Genomic DNA, 17,507 nt, shown 5'->3' on the forward strand with positions numbered 1-17,507 from the left:
ATTGCTGGACACTGCTGATGAAGCTGCATTCATGGGCACTGGTGAGATGTCATTTGATTAAAAAAAATAAATGTTCTGAGTTCAAAGCCTTTTTTTTTTAAATTGAAGCTTTTTTCCTGAAATTTCTCTCCAAATATTGAGGTGCGTGTTATACGCCAGCGCGTTTTATACGCCGATAAATACGGTACTTAATAGTGTCCTGAGGACACAGAGTTAACTGAGTCTGCTGCTAACTCAAGCAAAGGACTTATTCCTCCCATACAAGTGCTGTATGGTTTAGCAGAATATCTGCTGTTCAGTTTCAGGAAGTGAGGCCAAGTGAAAGTTGTCCTCATGTGTAAAAAACTGAATTTGGAGTATCCCACTAATCCCTTCTCCTATCCAAGTTCTCCAAATAAACTACCAAAAACAAATCCCTTAGTCTGGTCTTTGGAGACAACAAGCGGAAGAGTGTGTGCGCACCTGGTTGTGTGTAAAAATGCCGGTATCTGGCAACAGCATAATGAGAAGGAGACCCAAGGTAGAGCTACTGTATACTCAGCGACCTCTAAAGGGGCAGCGCTACTCTTTCTTTCTTTCTTTCTTTCTTTCTTCCTTTCTTTCTTTCCTGAAATAACTTCTTTCTTCACTATTTAACATATGCAAACTCAAATGGCAATCATACCTCAGTCTGCTGTATCCACATGACTGCTTCATAAATATAATTATGAAAATATTGAATTAAAATGTGAGAACCTTATTTCAATTGAATAGAAATTGAGCTCCAACATTTGTAATGTTTAGTGGAAAGCAGAAGTCAAAAAGGTGAAGAGTGGCTTGTTCAGCATTGCAGGAACGATGGATTCCACAACACATAAATTCTATCACATACATGGAATGGATTCCAGAAGTCATCTGGATTTGTATTTCTCTAATAAGGAGGACATGGTCTTTGCAAACGATTCTTTAAAATTTCCAATGGCAAATCTTTACTATCAGATCAGCACCGGTATGTACAGCATATATTGATATTTTTAACAAGATACAAATACAGATTTTGTTAAAAAAAAAGTTTTAAAGTATCACTCTGAAAGCTCCTACTTGTGTTTGTTAATTGAAGTAAGAGGAGGTGCCAGTCAGGAGTGGGAGCCCCCATTGCGCTGTCCTTAGAGATTCCTATTGCTGCTAGCGGGGGGAAGGCTTTACTTCTTGCTCAAAAATCAAGCTATTTCTAAGGAAAAAATTATTCACTTTGGGCTTTTCCACATTTTTTTGTGTTATGCCCCGTACACACGTGCAGATTATCTGCAGACTTTTGTCTGCAGATTTACCTTTTCTATGTAGTGCAAGGGCCTGCCGGATTGCATACAAATTGAAAGTGTTTAGGTTTGACCTCGTATTATATGGTTTTGGTAAGTCTGCAGACAAAAGTCTGCAGATAATCTGCACATGTGTACGGGGCATTAGAATCTGCAATAAATGGATTTGATTGAGATTTTATATCACTGATGTACCTAAAATAGCCTGTATTTAAATAACAAAGATCAACATCATTATATTATTATCACAATAAAAAGTTTGGGCTTCCTCTGGAGCAACCAATGGCCCCTTGAGGTTGTATTATTACATTAATAAAGTCTGCTATTGGGCAATTAATGTTCCTGGTGTAAGCAAGTCCAGGATACGCTTTTGGAGAAAGTACCAACTCTAACTTGAGGTGGAGAGGTTAATAGTGGCAGCCTGATCCAAAGAAAAATATTTTAACCACTTGATCTCCAGAAGTTTTACCCTCCTTCATGACCAAGCCATTTCTTGCGATACGGCACTGCGTTATTTTAACTGACAATTGCGCAGTCGTGAGTCTCTGTACCCAAATAAAATTTATATCCTTTCTTTTCCAACAAATAGAGCTTTCTTTTGATGGTATTTGATCACCTCTGTGGTTTTTTACTTTCTGCTATAAAACATATTCAATGAAAAAATAAAAAAAAAATAAAAATCAAATTTCTCATTAATGTAGGCCAATACACCGATCAGCCATAACATTATGACCATTGACAGGTAAAATAAAATATCTCATTACAATGGCATCTGAAAATTGGTGGGATATATTAGGCAGCAAGTGAACACATTGTCCATGAAGTTGATGTGGTAAAAGCAGAAAAAAATGTGCATTGCAGTTTGTTGTGTATGGGGCTGTGATATTCTGAGTTTTGTGCATAATTTATGGATAAAGGAGGGGAGGGTGAGGTGGACAGGTAACTAGGATGCACACATGCAGAAGTGATGGGAGAGGGGGTGCAAGAGGATATGGGCTGGGGGAATGCTTTTGAAGGGGAGAGTACTTGTGCAAGTTGGGGGGGGGGGGGTTTCAAACCTGACCCCCCCACATACTAGCACAGGTCCTCTCTACTCCAAAATAACCCCCTGCCCCTAGCACATATCCTCTTGATCCCCTGTCCCCAAATCAAAGAAATGCTACCTGCTACTCTCTGTCCTCATCCCAGGACCCCCTCTGTTCCCCCATCTGAGGACCCCATTTCTGCTCTCATCCCTCGACCACCTGTCTGCCCTTATCACAAGACCCCCTCTCTGTCCTCATCCCAGGACCCCCTCTCTGTCCTCATCCAAGGACCCCCTCTATGTCCTCATTCCAGGGTCCCTCTCTGCTCTCATCCCAGGGCCCTCTCTTTGTCCTCATCCCAGGGCCCTCTCTCTGTCCTCATCCCAGGGCCCTCTCTCCTTCCTCATCCCAGGGCCCTCTCTCTGTCCTCATCCCAGGACCCCCTCTCTGTCCTCATCCCAGGACCCCACTCTCTGTCCTCATCCCTGGACCCCCCCCACCTCTGCTCTAATCTCAGGGCCCCCTCTCTGTCCCCATCCCAAGGCCCCCTCTCTGCTCTCATCTCAAGGTCCCTCTCTGCTCTCATCCCAGGAACCCCTCGCTGTCCTCATTGCAGGACCTCCTCGCTGCTCTCATCCCAGGACACCCTCTCTGCTCTCATCCCAGGGTCCTCTCTCTGCTCTCATCCCAGGGGTCGCTCTCTGCTCTCATCCCAGGGGTCCCTCTCTGCTCTCATCCCAGGGTCCCCTTTCTGCTCTCATCCCAGGATCCCTCACTGCTCTCATCTCAGGGCCCCCTCTCTGCTTTCATCCTAGAACCCCCTCTCTGTCCTCATCCCAGGACCCCCTCTCTGTCCTCATCCCAGGACCCCCTCTATGTCCTCATTCCAGGGTCCCTCTCTACTCTCATCCCAGGGCCCTCTCTCTGTCCTCATCCCAGGGCCCTCTCTCCTTCCTCATCCCAGGGCCCTCTCTCTGTCCTCATCCCAGGATGCCCTCTCTATCCTCATCCCAGGACCCCCTCTCTGTCCTCATCCCAGGACCCCACTCTCTGTCCTCATCCCTGGACCCCCCTCTGCTCTAATCCCAGGCCCCCCCCCTCTGTCCCCATCCCAAGGCCCCCTCTCTGCTCTCATCTCAGGGTCCCTCTCTGCTCTCATCCCAGGACCTCATCGCTGCTCTCATCCCAGGACCCCCTCTCAGCTCTCATCCTAAGGGTCCTCTCTGCTCTCATCCCAGGGGTCCCTCTCTGCTCTCATCCCAGTGGTCTCCTTTCTGCTCTCATCCCAGGGTCCCCTTTTTACTCTCATCCCAGGGTCCCCTCTCTGCTCTCATCCCAGGACCCCCTCTATGCTCTCATCCCCCTGTTCCCCTCTCTGCTCTCATCCCCCGGTCCCCTCTCTGCTCTCATTCCAGGACCCCCTCTCTGCTCTCATCCTCGGAGTCCCTCTCTGCTCTCATCCCAAGGTCCCTCTCTACTTAAAAAAATGGAACCACTTCTTGATGAAATAAAAGCAAATAATGGTTTGTTTCTCATTTATCTGGTGCATGTGTCACTCTTTGTCATTATAATATCATTTTTTATGTATTTGCTTGTAAGGGTCATTTCACAAACATTATCATACTTGTTTTCTATCTTTAAATAATCAGATCAAATATAGAGCAAAGTGACTGTGTCTCTGCAAATGGCCCCCTGACCCCTTTATAATCACCCTACCTGCACTACATCTCAGCTCTTTGCTAATTTGGCACTTTCATGTACTGTATGGAGAATCATGTGACATATAATGGTGGCTGGGCTTAGCAGCCAATCCCACAGCAATATGATATATTGGTACGGAACAATTTTTTAAATTCAAAGCAGCTAGGTTCCAAAATCTAAAAATCTAAAAGTGGTAATAAAGGAGGCATCTATCCCTGGGAAAATCCACAATGGGACAATTGTGGGGGAATTGGCACTATGAGATACCAAAAAGTAAAGGTAATGAATTAATTACACTTAAAGATGAAAAAGTAATACTCTAAAATATGATTTTTTTTTTTTTTTACAATTAACCACTTAAGCCCCGGAAGATTTTACCCCCTTCGTGATCAGGGCCTATTTTGCGATTCGGCACTGCTTGACTTTAATGGACAATTGCGCGGTCGTGCGACACTGTACCTAAACGAATTTGACGTCCTTTTTTTCCCACAAACAGAGCTTTCTTTTGGTGATATTTGATCACCTGTGCGATTTTTTGATCATGCGCTATAAACAAAAAAAGAGCGTCAATTTTGCAAAAATAGCAATATTTTAAAAAATTTTTTATATGAAATCCCCCCCCCCCCCAAAAAAAATGTAAAAATCAAAATTTTTTAACATTTTCGACCAATTTGTTTTATGCCACATATGTTTGATAAAAAAAATCACAAAAAGCGTATTTTGATTGGTTTGCGCAAAATTTATTGCGTTTCCTAACAAAGGGAAAGATTTTTGTCATTTTTGTTTTTTAACGAGTAATGGCGGCGATCTGCGATTTTTTTTGCGGTACTGCGACTTTGCGGCGGACAAACCGGGCCCTTGACTGACATTTCTGACACTTTTGGGGTTACCAGTGACATTACTGCAGTAATCAGTGCTATACATATGCACTGTTACTGCAAAATGACACTGGTAGTGAAGGGGTTAACTTTATTTGAGAGGGAGGGGTGGTGTGTGTCCCTAGGGGCGTGAGTCTAACTGTGATTGGCTGTGGCTTGAGCTGTAGAAACAGTGATCAACGGTCGTACATAGTAGAACCGTATGATCACTGTTTCTACACAGGGGAGAATGACAGGCGGCTTGTTAACATCAGCCGCCTGCCTTTCTCCCTCTGCAGCGACGATCGCCGAGTGACCGGCGGATATCGGGGGGGTCCGTGACCACGCGGGAGCGTGCCTCCGGGGGCGCGCGCTCGCTCCCTAGACCCTCACAGGCTAGCGACGTAGATCTACGTCACTCTGCCTGTGAGGGGCTGACTGCCGACGTAAATAGTCGTGCGGCAGTCAGGAAATGGTTAATAAAATTCATAATTTCTTCATTACCTTTACTTTTTGGTATCGCATTGTCCCAATTCCCCCACAATTGTCCCATTGTGGACTTTCCACTAACACTTTTTTAAAGCTATATTCATCTAGAAGTGCCATTAGATGCCATATTTAATGAAAAGATGAAATCTCTTTTTCGGCAGTAATATTAGGTTTGAGGAAAATAACACCTGAATCTGTATTATCCCTGCAGGTCGACTTAAGGGTACATTTTTGATTGACATCAGCCTTGGTTCTATCATTCACCATCTCTTTTCTGCCTCTAATACCTTCATAAAAATAGTCATATTAAAATTCCAAGAGAAGTGTATCATGGAACTGACCAGATGGCTACATGACCGTACCGGAGCATATGATTGGTCGCATACATCATCAGCCACAGCTGAGTTCGATGGAACGAGGTGACTTGTCCCATAATGAGTCCTCACTTTTTGACTTTTGTATTTTAGATTGCAGAAGATTGTTTCTTTAAAGGCAACTTCAATTGTTTTTTACTATATTTCATTTAATATTTTTTTTTTATATTGAAACAATTTTTTAAAGTTTTTAGTCAGTTAACTTTGAACTATTGTATTTGAAAAGTTCACATCAAGTCCAGTCAAATCCTATCTAAACTTAACCCCGCTCCCACCCCCATTGTAAGCTCTTTACTAACTACCCTGTAAGCAAAGATATCTATACTTCAAGTGATTGTAAAGGTTTTTTTTGTTTTGTTTTAAATAACAAACATGTTATACTTACCTGCTTTGTGCAAGGGTTTTGCACAGAGCAGCCTTGATCCTCCTTTTTTGGGGTGCTTTGATGGTGCTCCCGGCTCCTCCTCCTTATTGGGTGCCCCCAAGGAAAGCCGCATTCCATTCGGGGCACCCGTGCGGGCACGCTTACGAGTCCCATTGCTGTGTCCATTGACACAGACAGCATGACTCAGCCCGGCCCCAGCTCCCATTTCATGGATTTGATTGACAGCAGCGGGAGCCAATGGCTCCTGCTGCAAACAATCTATCCAATGAGAACCGAAGACAGCAGGCTTGTGCTCGTCGATGGAATAATCGGGTTCAGGTAAGAAAAGGGAGGGGAGGTCTGCATTAAGGGTTTTCACCTTAACGCATGGGACTTTACAACCCCTTTAAAGTGTAACTAATGTCAAAACTTTTTTAAGGTTTGAATAGAATGGAGAGAGATTAGAATACTTGTCAGTTTTTATTGCAGTCTGTGCCCCTGTTAGGGAGATTTTCCATCTCTATCTGTCCTGTTTACCAATATCATTGAAAGTTAAAGTTAAAGAAAAACCCCAAACTTTGGGTTGTCCCAGGCAAAGTAATGCAGGGGAACTCTTCCAACGAGAACACTAGTTCTGTTGACCTGGGGGGCCCCGAAGTAATTCCCCAAATTTGCAGGGATTTCTTCTCACTTCCTGTTTGGCTGTAGGACAGGAAGTGAAGGTAAAATTCTGCAATGGGACACAGATGGTAACAAAAAATCTGACAGGGGTTATACTCTTCCCTTGCGCTATCCAAAATGAAAAAAAAAAAAAGTTTTGCCTATAATTCTACTTTAACTATTCTGAGGACACTCCAGTCCAGTCACATGATCATCTCTCAGCACTTTCTTTAGTGTAGAGGAGGGACAGTCGACTATGGATGCCACCACCCAGGCACTGCAGCTATTGTTGGCAAACTCTACTCTTCAGCAGTGGCGGCTGGTGCTCAAAATTTTTTTTTGGGGGGTGGGGGGCGCAAACAGAAAAATGTAATAGGCATTGCTTTGCGGCAAAAAACGCTGTAAAAAATTGCATGACTTTGAGGTCACAAAAGTGTGAAAGGGGCCTTCAATAATTAAGGTATAGTGTTCCCCCTTTCAATGCAGAGAGACCAGCATGCCCCCTTTCAATTCACAGTGACCAGCGTGCCCCCTTTCAATGCAGAGAGACCAGCGTACCCCCTTTCAATGCAGAGTGACCAGCATACCCCCTTTCAATGCACAGTGACCAGCATGTCTCCTTTCAATGCACAGTGACCAGCGTGCCCCCTTTCAATGCACAGTGACCAGCGTGCCCCCTATTGAATGCATAGTGACCAGCGTGCCCCCTTTCAATACAGTGACCAGTGTACATGCCCCCTTCAATGCAGTGACAAGCGTACATGCCCCCTTCAATGCAGTGACCAGCGTACATGCCCCCTTCAATGCAGTGACCAGCATACAGAGTGCATGCCCCCAATGCAGAGTACATGCCCCCAATACAGAGTGAATGCCCCCAATGCAGAGTACATGCCCCCAATGCAGAGATCAGCGTGCGTGCCCCCAATGTAGTGACCAGCATACATGCCCCCAATGCAGAGTACATGCCCCCAATGCAGAGATCAGTGTGCGTGCCCCCTTACCTACCTGGAGCAGCAGCGGCGGAGGGCGGCGGGTCTCCGCGAGTCCTTCCAGCAGCGGCGGCGGGCGGCGCAAGTCCTTCCAGCAGCAGCGGCGGGTGGCTTCTTCTGAGTCAGGGGTGACCGGCGGCGCGACTCCACGAGTCCTTCTGGTCCCGCCTCCTCCTCGGCCAATGGCAAGGGGTTTGCCAATCAGGAAGCGCGTATCGGACGTGCTTCCTGATTGCCCAGGAGGAGGATCGGTGTGACAATAGCGAATTTTCATTCGCTATTGTCACACAATGGATGGGCTCGGGACGCACTGCTCTGCGCCCCGGGTCCACCCTTTGCATCGCCCTATTAGAGCCTCTGGCTCTAATCAGGTGATGCCAAGTAAAAAAAAAATACCATTGTACTTCATGCATCCGGCCCCTCTGCATGCAGATAAGGGGGCCGGATGCATGGATAGGTGGGCGGCGCCCCTGCGCCCTGCATACACCAGCCCCTGCTGCTCTTCAGTGAAGCTGGCTGCTTGGGAGAACACGTGACTGGACCAGAGTGCCTTCAGAATAGGTAAGTATAGACAATATAGAGCTGAGAATGGGGGTGGGAGCAGGTTTAATTATTTATTATTCCACTGGACTTCTACTTTAAAAGCCAAATCTGTCATTTATATACAGGCATACCCCACTTCTAAGTACACAATGGGACCAGAGCGTGTATGTAAAACGAAAATGTGCTTAAAGTGAAGCAATACCTTTTTTCACGTCTCAATGCATGTCAATACACTAGCTCTATGGGAAATCTTGTTCAGCTTGACATGGCACTGCTCCTGGTTTTTAACGAACAATATTTTTATAACGAATTCCAAATTTTCTGAATGATTTGAATTCTGTATGAAGAATAGCTGGTAGCTAAGGAACGGCAGGGAAGACGGCTGCATCCTTAACAACCAATGACTCATCAGCTGTCAGCGGGTTTCCCCACTAACAGCTAAATGTAAACAAAAGAATGCTGGAAATGTTAAAGTACATTAAAAAAGAGCCCCCCCCAATCAATACCAGGCCCTTATGGTATGGCATGGTATGGTATGGTATGGTATGGATTTTAAGGGGAACCCCATGCCAAAATAAAAAAAATAAAAAAAAACATTGTGGTGTTCCCCCCAAAATCCCCCCAAAATCCATACCTGACCCACCCTTATCCAAGCATGCAGCCTAGCAGGTCCCCCACAAAGCATCCTTTCCCTTTGTTGATGGGGACAAGGGCCTCTTCCCCACAACCCTGGCCAGTGGTTGTGGGGTTCTGCAGGCATGGGGGCTTATTGTAATCTAGAAGCTTCCTTCAACAAGGGGGACCCCAGATCCCAGTTCCCCATGTGAAAAAAAAAAAGAAAATAATAAAATAAAAACACAACACAAGTTTTTGACAATGCACCCGGTGTAGATCCATCATCAATCATGACACCCGTCGCCACTGCTGACCTAAAAAAAAGAAAAAAACTCCAGTACAGATGAAGGTTACCGCCATCTGCCAGCGCCACCATCTGAAAGCTCTTAAATAACTAAGGGGCGGGGCCACCTGGTGACATCACTGTGTGGCACCACCCCCTTGTGATGTCATCGACCGAGGCCATGCTGGGTCAGTGAGGTCACAAGGCAGTGGTGCCCCCCGGTGATGTCACCGGGTGGCCCCGTCCCTTAGTTACCGTATTTAACCACTTCCATACAGAGCAGTTAGACCCCCTTCCTACCCAGACCAATTTTCAGCTTTCAGCACGTTCAAACTTTGAATGACAATTGCTCAGTCCTGCTACACTGTAACCAAACAAAATTTTTATAATTTCTTTTCACACAAATCAAGCTTTCTTTTGGTGGTATTTGATCACAACTGGGTTTTTTTTTTTTTTTTTTCGTGATATAAGCAAAAAAAGAGCAAAATTTTTGAAAAAAAAACCACTTTTTTTTAGTTTCTATTATAAAATTTTGCAAAAAAATTATTTTTCTTCATACATTTGGGCCAAAATTTATACTGCTACATATCTCTGGTAAAATTAACCTAAATTTGTGTATATTATTTAGTCTGTGTGAAAGTTATTGAGTCTAGAAGCTATGGTACCAATTACTGAAAATTGATCACACCAAATGTACTGACGGCCTATCTCCTTTCTTGAGGCCCTGAAATGTCAGGACAGTACAAATACCCCCCAAATGACCCCTTTTTGTAAAGTAGACAGTCCAAAGTATTTAGTAAGAGGCATGGTGAGTTTTTTGAAGTTATAATTTTTTCCCACAATTCTTGGGAAAATTAGGAAAAACATTTTTTTTCTTTTTTTTTTCCACAAAGTTGTCAATTTATAAGCCATTTCTAACACATAGCATGTACATAGCAAAAATGACACCCCAAAATACATTCTGCTACTCCTTCTGAGTATGGTGATACCACATGTGTGAGACTTTTACACAGCCTGGCCACAAAAAGAGACTCCACATCCAAGTAGCACCTTCAGGCGTTCTAGCACATAAAACTTTCTTACTACCTATCACACTTTTGAAGGCCCTAGAGCACCAATACAATGGAAAAGCCCACAAAATTACCCTATTTTGGAAAGAAAACACTCCAACGTATATTCTATGAGGCATTATGGCTGGTTTGAACATGCCATTTTTTTCCACAAGTTTTTGGAAAATGTGGGAAAAAATGAAAACCTATTTTTTTTTTTTACACAAAGTTGTCAATTTATAGGATATTTCTAACACATAGCATGTACATAGCAAAAATGACACCCCAAAATACATTCTGCTACTCCTCCCGAGTATGGCGATACCATATGTGTGAGACTTTTACACAGCCTGGCCACATAAAGAGACTCCACATCCAAGTAGCACCTTCAGGCGTTCTTGGAGCATAAATTACACACATCATTTTCGGACTACCTATCACACTTCTGAAGGCCCTAGAGCACCAAGACAATGGAAAAGCCCCAAAAATTACCCCATTTTGGAAAGCAAACACTCCAACGTATATTCTATGAGGCATTATGGGTCTTTTTTTTCCACAAGTTTTTGGAAAATGTGGGAAAAAAATTAAAACCTTTTTTTTTTACACAAAGTTGTCAATTTATAGGATATTTCTAACACATAGCATGTAAAAAGCAAAAGTGACACCCCAAAATACATTCTGCTACTCCTACTGAGTATGGCGATACCATATGTGTGAGACTTTTTCACAACCTAGCCATATAGAGGGGCCCAACATCCAAGGAGCACCATCATGCATCCTAGCCCCTTGCCTAGGCCTATTTTTGACATTTGGTGTTTACAAGCTAAAATCAGTTGTTTTTGCTAGAAAACTACTTAGAATCCCCACACATTATATATATATATATATATATTTTTTTAGCAGAGACCCTAGAGAATAAAATGGAGATTATTGCAAGATTTTTTATCACACCGTAAAAAATAAGAAACCAGTAAAGTTAGCCCAATTTTTTTCCATAATGTGAAAGATAATGTTACGCGAGTAAATATATACCCAACATGTCATGCCTCAAAATTGCACACGCTCACTGAATGGCGACAAACTTTGGTACTTAAAAATCCCCATAGGCAACATTTTAAAAAATTCTACAGGTTGCCATCTTAGAGTTACAGAGAAGGTCTAGGGCTCAAATTATTGCTCTTGCTCTAACGATCGCGGTGATACCTCACATGTGTGGTTTGAACACTATTTACATATGTGGGCGGGGTTTCCGTATGCGTTCGCTTCTGCACGCGAGCTAACGGGGACAGGGTGCTTTAATTTTTTTTTTTTTTTACTATTTATTTTATTTATTATTTTTTATTTTATAAAAAAAAAAATTGATCATTTTTATTTCTATTGCATAGAAAGAGGCACGACAGGACCTCTTTTTTGTGAGATCTGGGGTCAAAAGGTCCTCAGATCTCACAAGTACACTAAAAGATAGAAAAAAAAATAATAAAAAACTAAAATAAAATGAAAAAAAAAGGGACCTTTAAACCGGTTGCTAGGCAACGACGTTTGCCGTAGCTCCGGTCCTCCAAGACCATAGAGTCGAGTGAGGGCAAGCTTGCCCTCACTCGACATCCTGTCTGTGAGGATCCGGGAACGGATCGTTTTCCCCGCTGCCGGCAGGTCCGGGAAGCGGGGAAAAGGACCGGGATGCAGCGGGAGGGGGGGGAAGGGGGATCCCGTGGCGAATCCGCCGCTGGGACAACCCTTATCGGAAAGCCAACCGTCCACCGCTTAAAAAAATACCAGGGTTATGGCAGCTATCTGCTGCCATAACACCGGTATTTAGGTTTAAACGGAGGACGTATATGTACATTGGCCGGTTGGCAAGTGGCTAGGGACATAAATCACACACATAAATTCCTGACAACCTATCACATTGTTGAAGGCCCCTAACTCATAGCATAATACATACCAAAATACATTCTGCTGAGCAAAGGACAAACAAAAAATTACCAGTGGTTTTAGCAGTGCAGTGGTCCAGGCAGCAGGCAGGAACCTAGACAGCGACAGTGAAAGGATTGTCCAGGCACAAAAATTGAAAAAGGGAAAATGGTAGTCTGATTGAAATATGGACTAAAAGTTTAGGGCAGTGTGATAGATTTTGAAGCATTCTCCAATGCATATAGGCTAGGTTGGGAGGGACAATCAGTACAATGAAAACTGGTGTCTTTCCTAATTCCTCTTTTGCTACACACCCGACACTTTTTTTGGCGTCGTCTTCCGGTTTCTGATGGTGGGATATGGAAAGGGAAATGGTGCTCATGAAGTCTGCTGACACAATCCGAACGAATGATTTCTGGGGGGGTGATGACTGATGAATAAATTGGCATATGGTGGATGGGTTTGGTGGACAAATAAGAATGCAGCTCGTTTTTTTTTTTTTGTAACCCCCATATTGATGGTAAGGCCGAAAAACACTTTGAACTCTTCTACTGTTAGGGGGTCTCCATTCAAAAGGGCGGGCATGATATGAGGTGGGGTTGTTCTCTATGAACTGTTGGGCAAAAAGATTTGTTTGGTCGAAGATGCTTTGAAGGAACTCCATAGGGAAAAATAAATTAAAAAAATCAATTAGAACAAAATTTTGGGTGTTGACCTGCAAACCTGGCTGTGCTGTGAAGGGGGGATTGTAGCTGACCCGGAAGCTGCATTTGGGCTCTGCTTCTTTGGGGCTGGTGTGAAATTCCAGTGCTTGTACTGGGCATCTTCTCCTGGGGTCCAGCACCGTTGGCGTTTGCCGATTGGCCATTGGCGCTGCTGGTGTCTGCATGGTTTTCAGTGCGGCGTCTTTTAGGCCGAACTTCTTCCTCCTCCGATTCAGTGCTGGATGTAAAGCCTTCAAAGGGCTCAAATTCTGAACCAGATTCAGAAAGGGTTTCGGCATCGGAAAGTGAGAGCTCCCCGCTGCTCTCATCTGTCAGGGATAATAATTGACAGGCCTCTTCGGCAGTGAAAACCTTTTTGGACTTGGACATGGTAGCTGTATGAAGGGTGACAGGTACTTGGGTACTTTGCTGGGCAGGTGACAGGTACTCTTGTACTGATGAGCAAGTGGCAGGTACTCGGGTACTCCGATAGGCAGGTGACAAGTACTCGGTTACTCTGATGGGCAGGTGATAGGTACTGATGAGTAGTACTGATACTGATACTGATACTGATGGGTACTGATGGGTACTGATGATCAGTACTGATACTGATAGGTACGGATGGGTACTGATGAGTGGGTACCGATGAGCAGGCGGCAAGTACTCGGGTACTTCAGGCAGCAGGTACTCTGATGAGCAGGTGAAAGATACTCGGGTACTCTGATGGGTAGGTGACAGGTACTCAGGTACTCTGATGGGTAGGTGACAGGTACTCGGGTACTCTGATGGGTAGGTGACAGGTACTTGGGTACTCTGATGGGCAGGGGACAGGTACTCGGATACTCTGATGGGCAGGTGACAGGTACTCAGATGGGCAGGTGACAGGTCCTCTTTATTTGGTGGGGGCAATCAGGGCAAAGTAATTCCACAATACTCTGGTAATACTCTGGTAACTCACTGCAGATCTCATCACACTGGATCGGTGTGTGAGGAGAAGAGCCTGGTAACAGTGAGTTACCCTCATCTTTGTTGACATTTGTGACCGGCTGTGATTGGACACAGCCGGTCACGTGGTAAAAAGCCAATTTCATTGGCTCTTTACCTAGATCGGGGATTGGCTCTGTCAGAGGGACGAGCCTCGTCCCCGATTACTGCTCTGCACGCCCATACTTATTCACATGAGGGAGGGGTGGGATCAGGAGCCCCCTTGTTTAAAGGGGCTTCCAGATTATGATAGACCCCTGCCCACTGACCCCCACAACCACCAGCCAGGGTTGTGGGGAAAAGGCCCTTGTCCCCCTCAACATGCCCCAAAGCACCCCCTCATGTTGAGGGCATGTGGCCTGGTATGGATCAGGACGGGGGGGGCGCTTGCTTGTCCACCTCAATTCCCTGACCTGCCGGGCTACATGCTCAGAGAAGGGTTTAATATGGATTTTGGGGGGACCCCACGCTGTTTGTTTTTTACATTTTGGCTTGGGGTTCCCCTTAAAATCTAAACCAGACCCTTCAGGTATAGGGGGGCACTGTTTTTTAAATTTATTTTTCATTGCCGGCATTCTTTTCACTAGTCGCACACAAGTCGCATGTATATTATATAGGTGCCACTTTCATGCAACTTTTGAGGGTTTACATTGAAGTCTATGACCCTCAAGCATGAAAGTCAGACCAAAGTAGTGCAGAAACGACTTTAAAGTCGCTGTGCAGATATGAACGTTACTCATTGGGAAAGATAGGGTGCGACTTGTCATGCCACGTTGGGGTCCAAAGTTGCATGACAAGTCACACAAGTGTGAATGTAAATGTATTTTTAAATGCAAGCAGTGTAAGTAGCTGAAACTGACCTGGTATCAGCCTCGTGTAGTCTCTGTACAGCAGGGCTGGAGTGCAAGAGGAAAAAGCAGCACAATCATTTCATGTGTTGACAAATAGCATACTGATACAAGGAGACAGCAGAGTAACAGAGAGACAAGGCCGTCACTTTGATGCTTCTCATATTACTGTCCAGTCACAAGGCTGTCCAGGACAACCTAGGCTTAGAGGAAGTGGGGTGAATGATCTTGGCTACAGATCGAGGACATCAAGTGGCAGAAAAAAGAGTACTATGGGGGATATTGCTGGACTGAAGGTAAATATAGATCTTGTTATTTGTATCTGAAGTTTTAAAAGGTTAATTTAGGTTCTCCAGTTCCTATGTTTTCTTGCATAGTTGCGTTGCTTAGTCTTGTTTCCATGTCCATTGTATGAAAACATAGGACTCTGGACTTGTGAGTCAAAATTTAAAATATGTGGCTGTAGCTGGTCCAGCAGGGCTGGAGAGCGGTACAATAATGAGTGTTTGCAGGCAACAGTGAAACATGATAGGGGTTCTTTGCAAGTTTGGGGCTGCATTTCTGCAAATAGAGATGGAGATTTGGTCAGGGTCATTGGTGTCCTAATGCTAAACAATACAAGCAGATACCTGAAATATGCAGCCAATGTCATTAAGAACTATCTTCAGTGTAAATAAGGACAAGGAGTCCTGGAAGTAACGGTTTGGTCCCCCCAAAGCCCTGATCTCAATATCATTACCTCTGTCTGGGATTACATGAAGAGACAGAATCTAACACAGCCATTAATGTATAAACTACTGGCAACAAAAGTGAGTACACCCCTAAGTGAAAATGTCTAAATTGGGCCCAATCAGCCATTTTCCGACCCGGTGTCATGTGACTCGTTAGTGTTACAAGGTCTCAGGTGTGAATTGGGGAGCAGGTGTTTTAAATGTGGTGTTATCGCTCTCACTCTCTCATAATGGTCACTGGGAGTTCAATGTGGCACCTCATGGCAAAGGACTCTCTGAGGATCTGAAAAAAAGAATTGTTCCTCTACATAAAAATGGCCTAGGCTATAAGAAGATTGCCAAGACCCTGAAACTGAGCTGCAGCACGGTGACCAAGACCATACAGCGGTTTAGCAGGACAGGTTCCACTCAGAACAGGCCTTGCCATGGTCGACCAAAGAAGTTGAGTGCACATGCTCAGCGTCATATCCAGAGGTTGTCTTTTGGAAATAGATGTATGCGTGCTGCCAGCATTGCTGCAGAGGTTGAAAAACAAAAACAGGAAAAGCGCTCGGGGTGCAGACTGCTTTAATAAAAGTAAATAGAAGTAAAAGATAAGCAGCAACTCACAAACATCAGGTCATGGACAAGTGTGTAAAAAGATCCACCAGGTGGTGCCATCCCTCTGTTGAAAGCGCGGTATGCCTAACACTTGGGGAGCAGGAGAAAAGGTGGCCAACCTTAGTCCCGATGTGTCCCGGTCATCTGGCACAGGCTAACGCTGCAGAGGAGGGAGGACAGGTCACGTCCGTGATGCTCGCTGGTGTCCCGGGGCCCGGAAGGCATGATGCGTTTCTGAGCATGCGCTAGGTCCGCAACGGACATACGCACTCTTTCTTCAGGTGCTACAGGGAGATCTGTAATGTTCTGGTACCTCTGGTACCCTTGTTCCATATTTCTCCTTTGCTAATTGCGTCCCATCTTGTGTAACAAGGGACGCATATACCTTTAAGACCGGATGACATCATTGCCGAGCGCCGCTATGAGCAGGTATTTCAATCGCCAGCTTTCTCTCACTCATCGCTCGTTCAAACCACATGTTCACCGCACCTCCTCCTGTGAAGTCGGAGCTGCTGACATTTCCTTTGCTGAACTGACGCCGGAACCTCGCCGCTGATCCGTATCTCGCTATGGGATCACCTCTCTATCTATGGACATTGTTACTACTAACCTATCTAAGTGATAAGTACCCCACAGGGGATTCCTTACTAACCAATCTCCTACTGTCATCTACTGCAACTACCAGGACTACCTATCTATCTATTCCATACCATCTGCATAGACTGTTAGCTCTTGGGACTACCTTCAACTATCCTTGCACTAGGTTACTCTGTCTAAGTATACTCCATCTGTGTCCTCTTACCATCTGCACTATACTAGACATCAGAACCTATCTGCTTACCATCACCTGCAACTCTCCTAATATTACTCCTAGTAATCACCATACAACCTGTCTCTCATCTATACATTCTCATATGTTCTATCCCTCCACTAAAACATCTGATTGAGTATATGTATATTGCATAACAGGCTGTACACCGTGATGAAGTCCTGAGAGTTGGATAGGTTTATTCAACAGTATCTCTACAAGGCTACTGAGTGTGATAATTCTGCAGCTGAAAATCCATCCATTAACAAAAACGCATGAACGTTACAGATTGAACGAGCCTTAAAAAAATATGGATTCAGCAGAATTACTAACTCATGTACTACAATTAAAACAGCAAGTAGATGCATTGATCCTTGCGCTTACAGAGGTACAAAACGAAAATCAGACCTTGAGACAGCAGGTTGGCCGTCTCACACAGCTTTCTGCTACTCAGCCCCATGAACCTAAAATAAACCCTCCTCTAGTGTTTTCTGGTGATCGGAGCAAATTTCGTGAATTTAAAAACGCATGTCGTTTATTTTTTTTGTTAAAACCTCTAACCTACACCACTGACCAAATTAAAGTTTGTACCATCATCTCCTATTTAACGGGTGAACCCCGGGCCTGGGCAGACGCTCTCTTTGAAAAGGATGATCCACTCCTTAATTCTT

The 17,507-nt window shown here is 44.6% G+C and overlaps 1 protein-coding gene across 1 annotated transcript in view; it reads left to right on the forward strand.

The window, feature by feature from the left end:
- The first annotated feature begins 703 nt into the window (after nucleotides 1-703).
- The window catches only part of LOC309568075 (nicotinamide N-methyltransferase-like), a 73,176-nt gene continuing 56,372 nt past the window's right edge, over nucleotides 704-17,507 (forward strand). Inside the window, exons 1-2 of the mRNA XM_082273645.1 lie at nucleotides 704-988; nucleotides 5,582-5,789. Coding sequence (XP_082129771.1) covers nucleotides 838-988; nucleotides 5,582-5,789 — 359 coding nt within the window. The 5' untranslated portion in view covers nucleotides 704-837. The remainder of the gene's footprint in view (nucleotides 989-5,581; nucleotides 5,790-17,507) is intronic.

Source organism: Pelophylax lessonae (assembly GCF_965119305.1).
Source record: "Pelophylax lessonae genome assembly, chromosome: 12".
Lineage (NCBI taxonomy): Eukaryota > Metazoa > Chordata > Amphibia > Anura > Ranidae > Pelophylax > Pelophylax lessonae.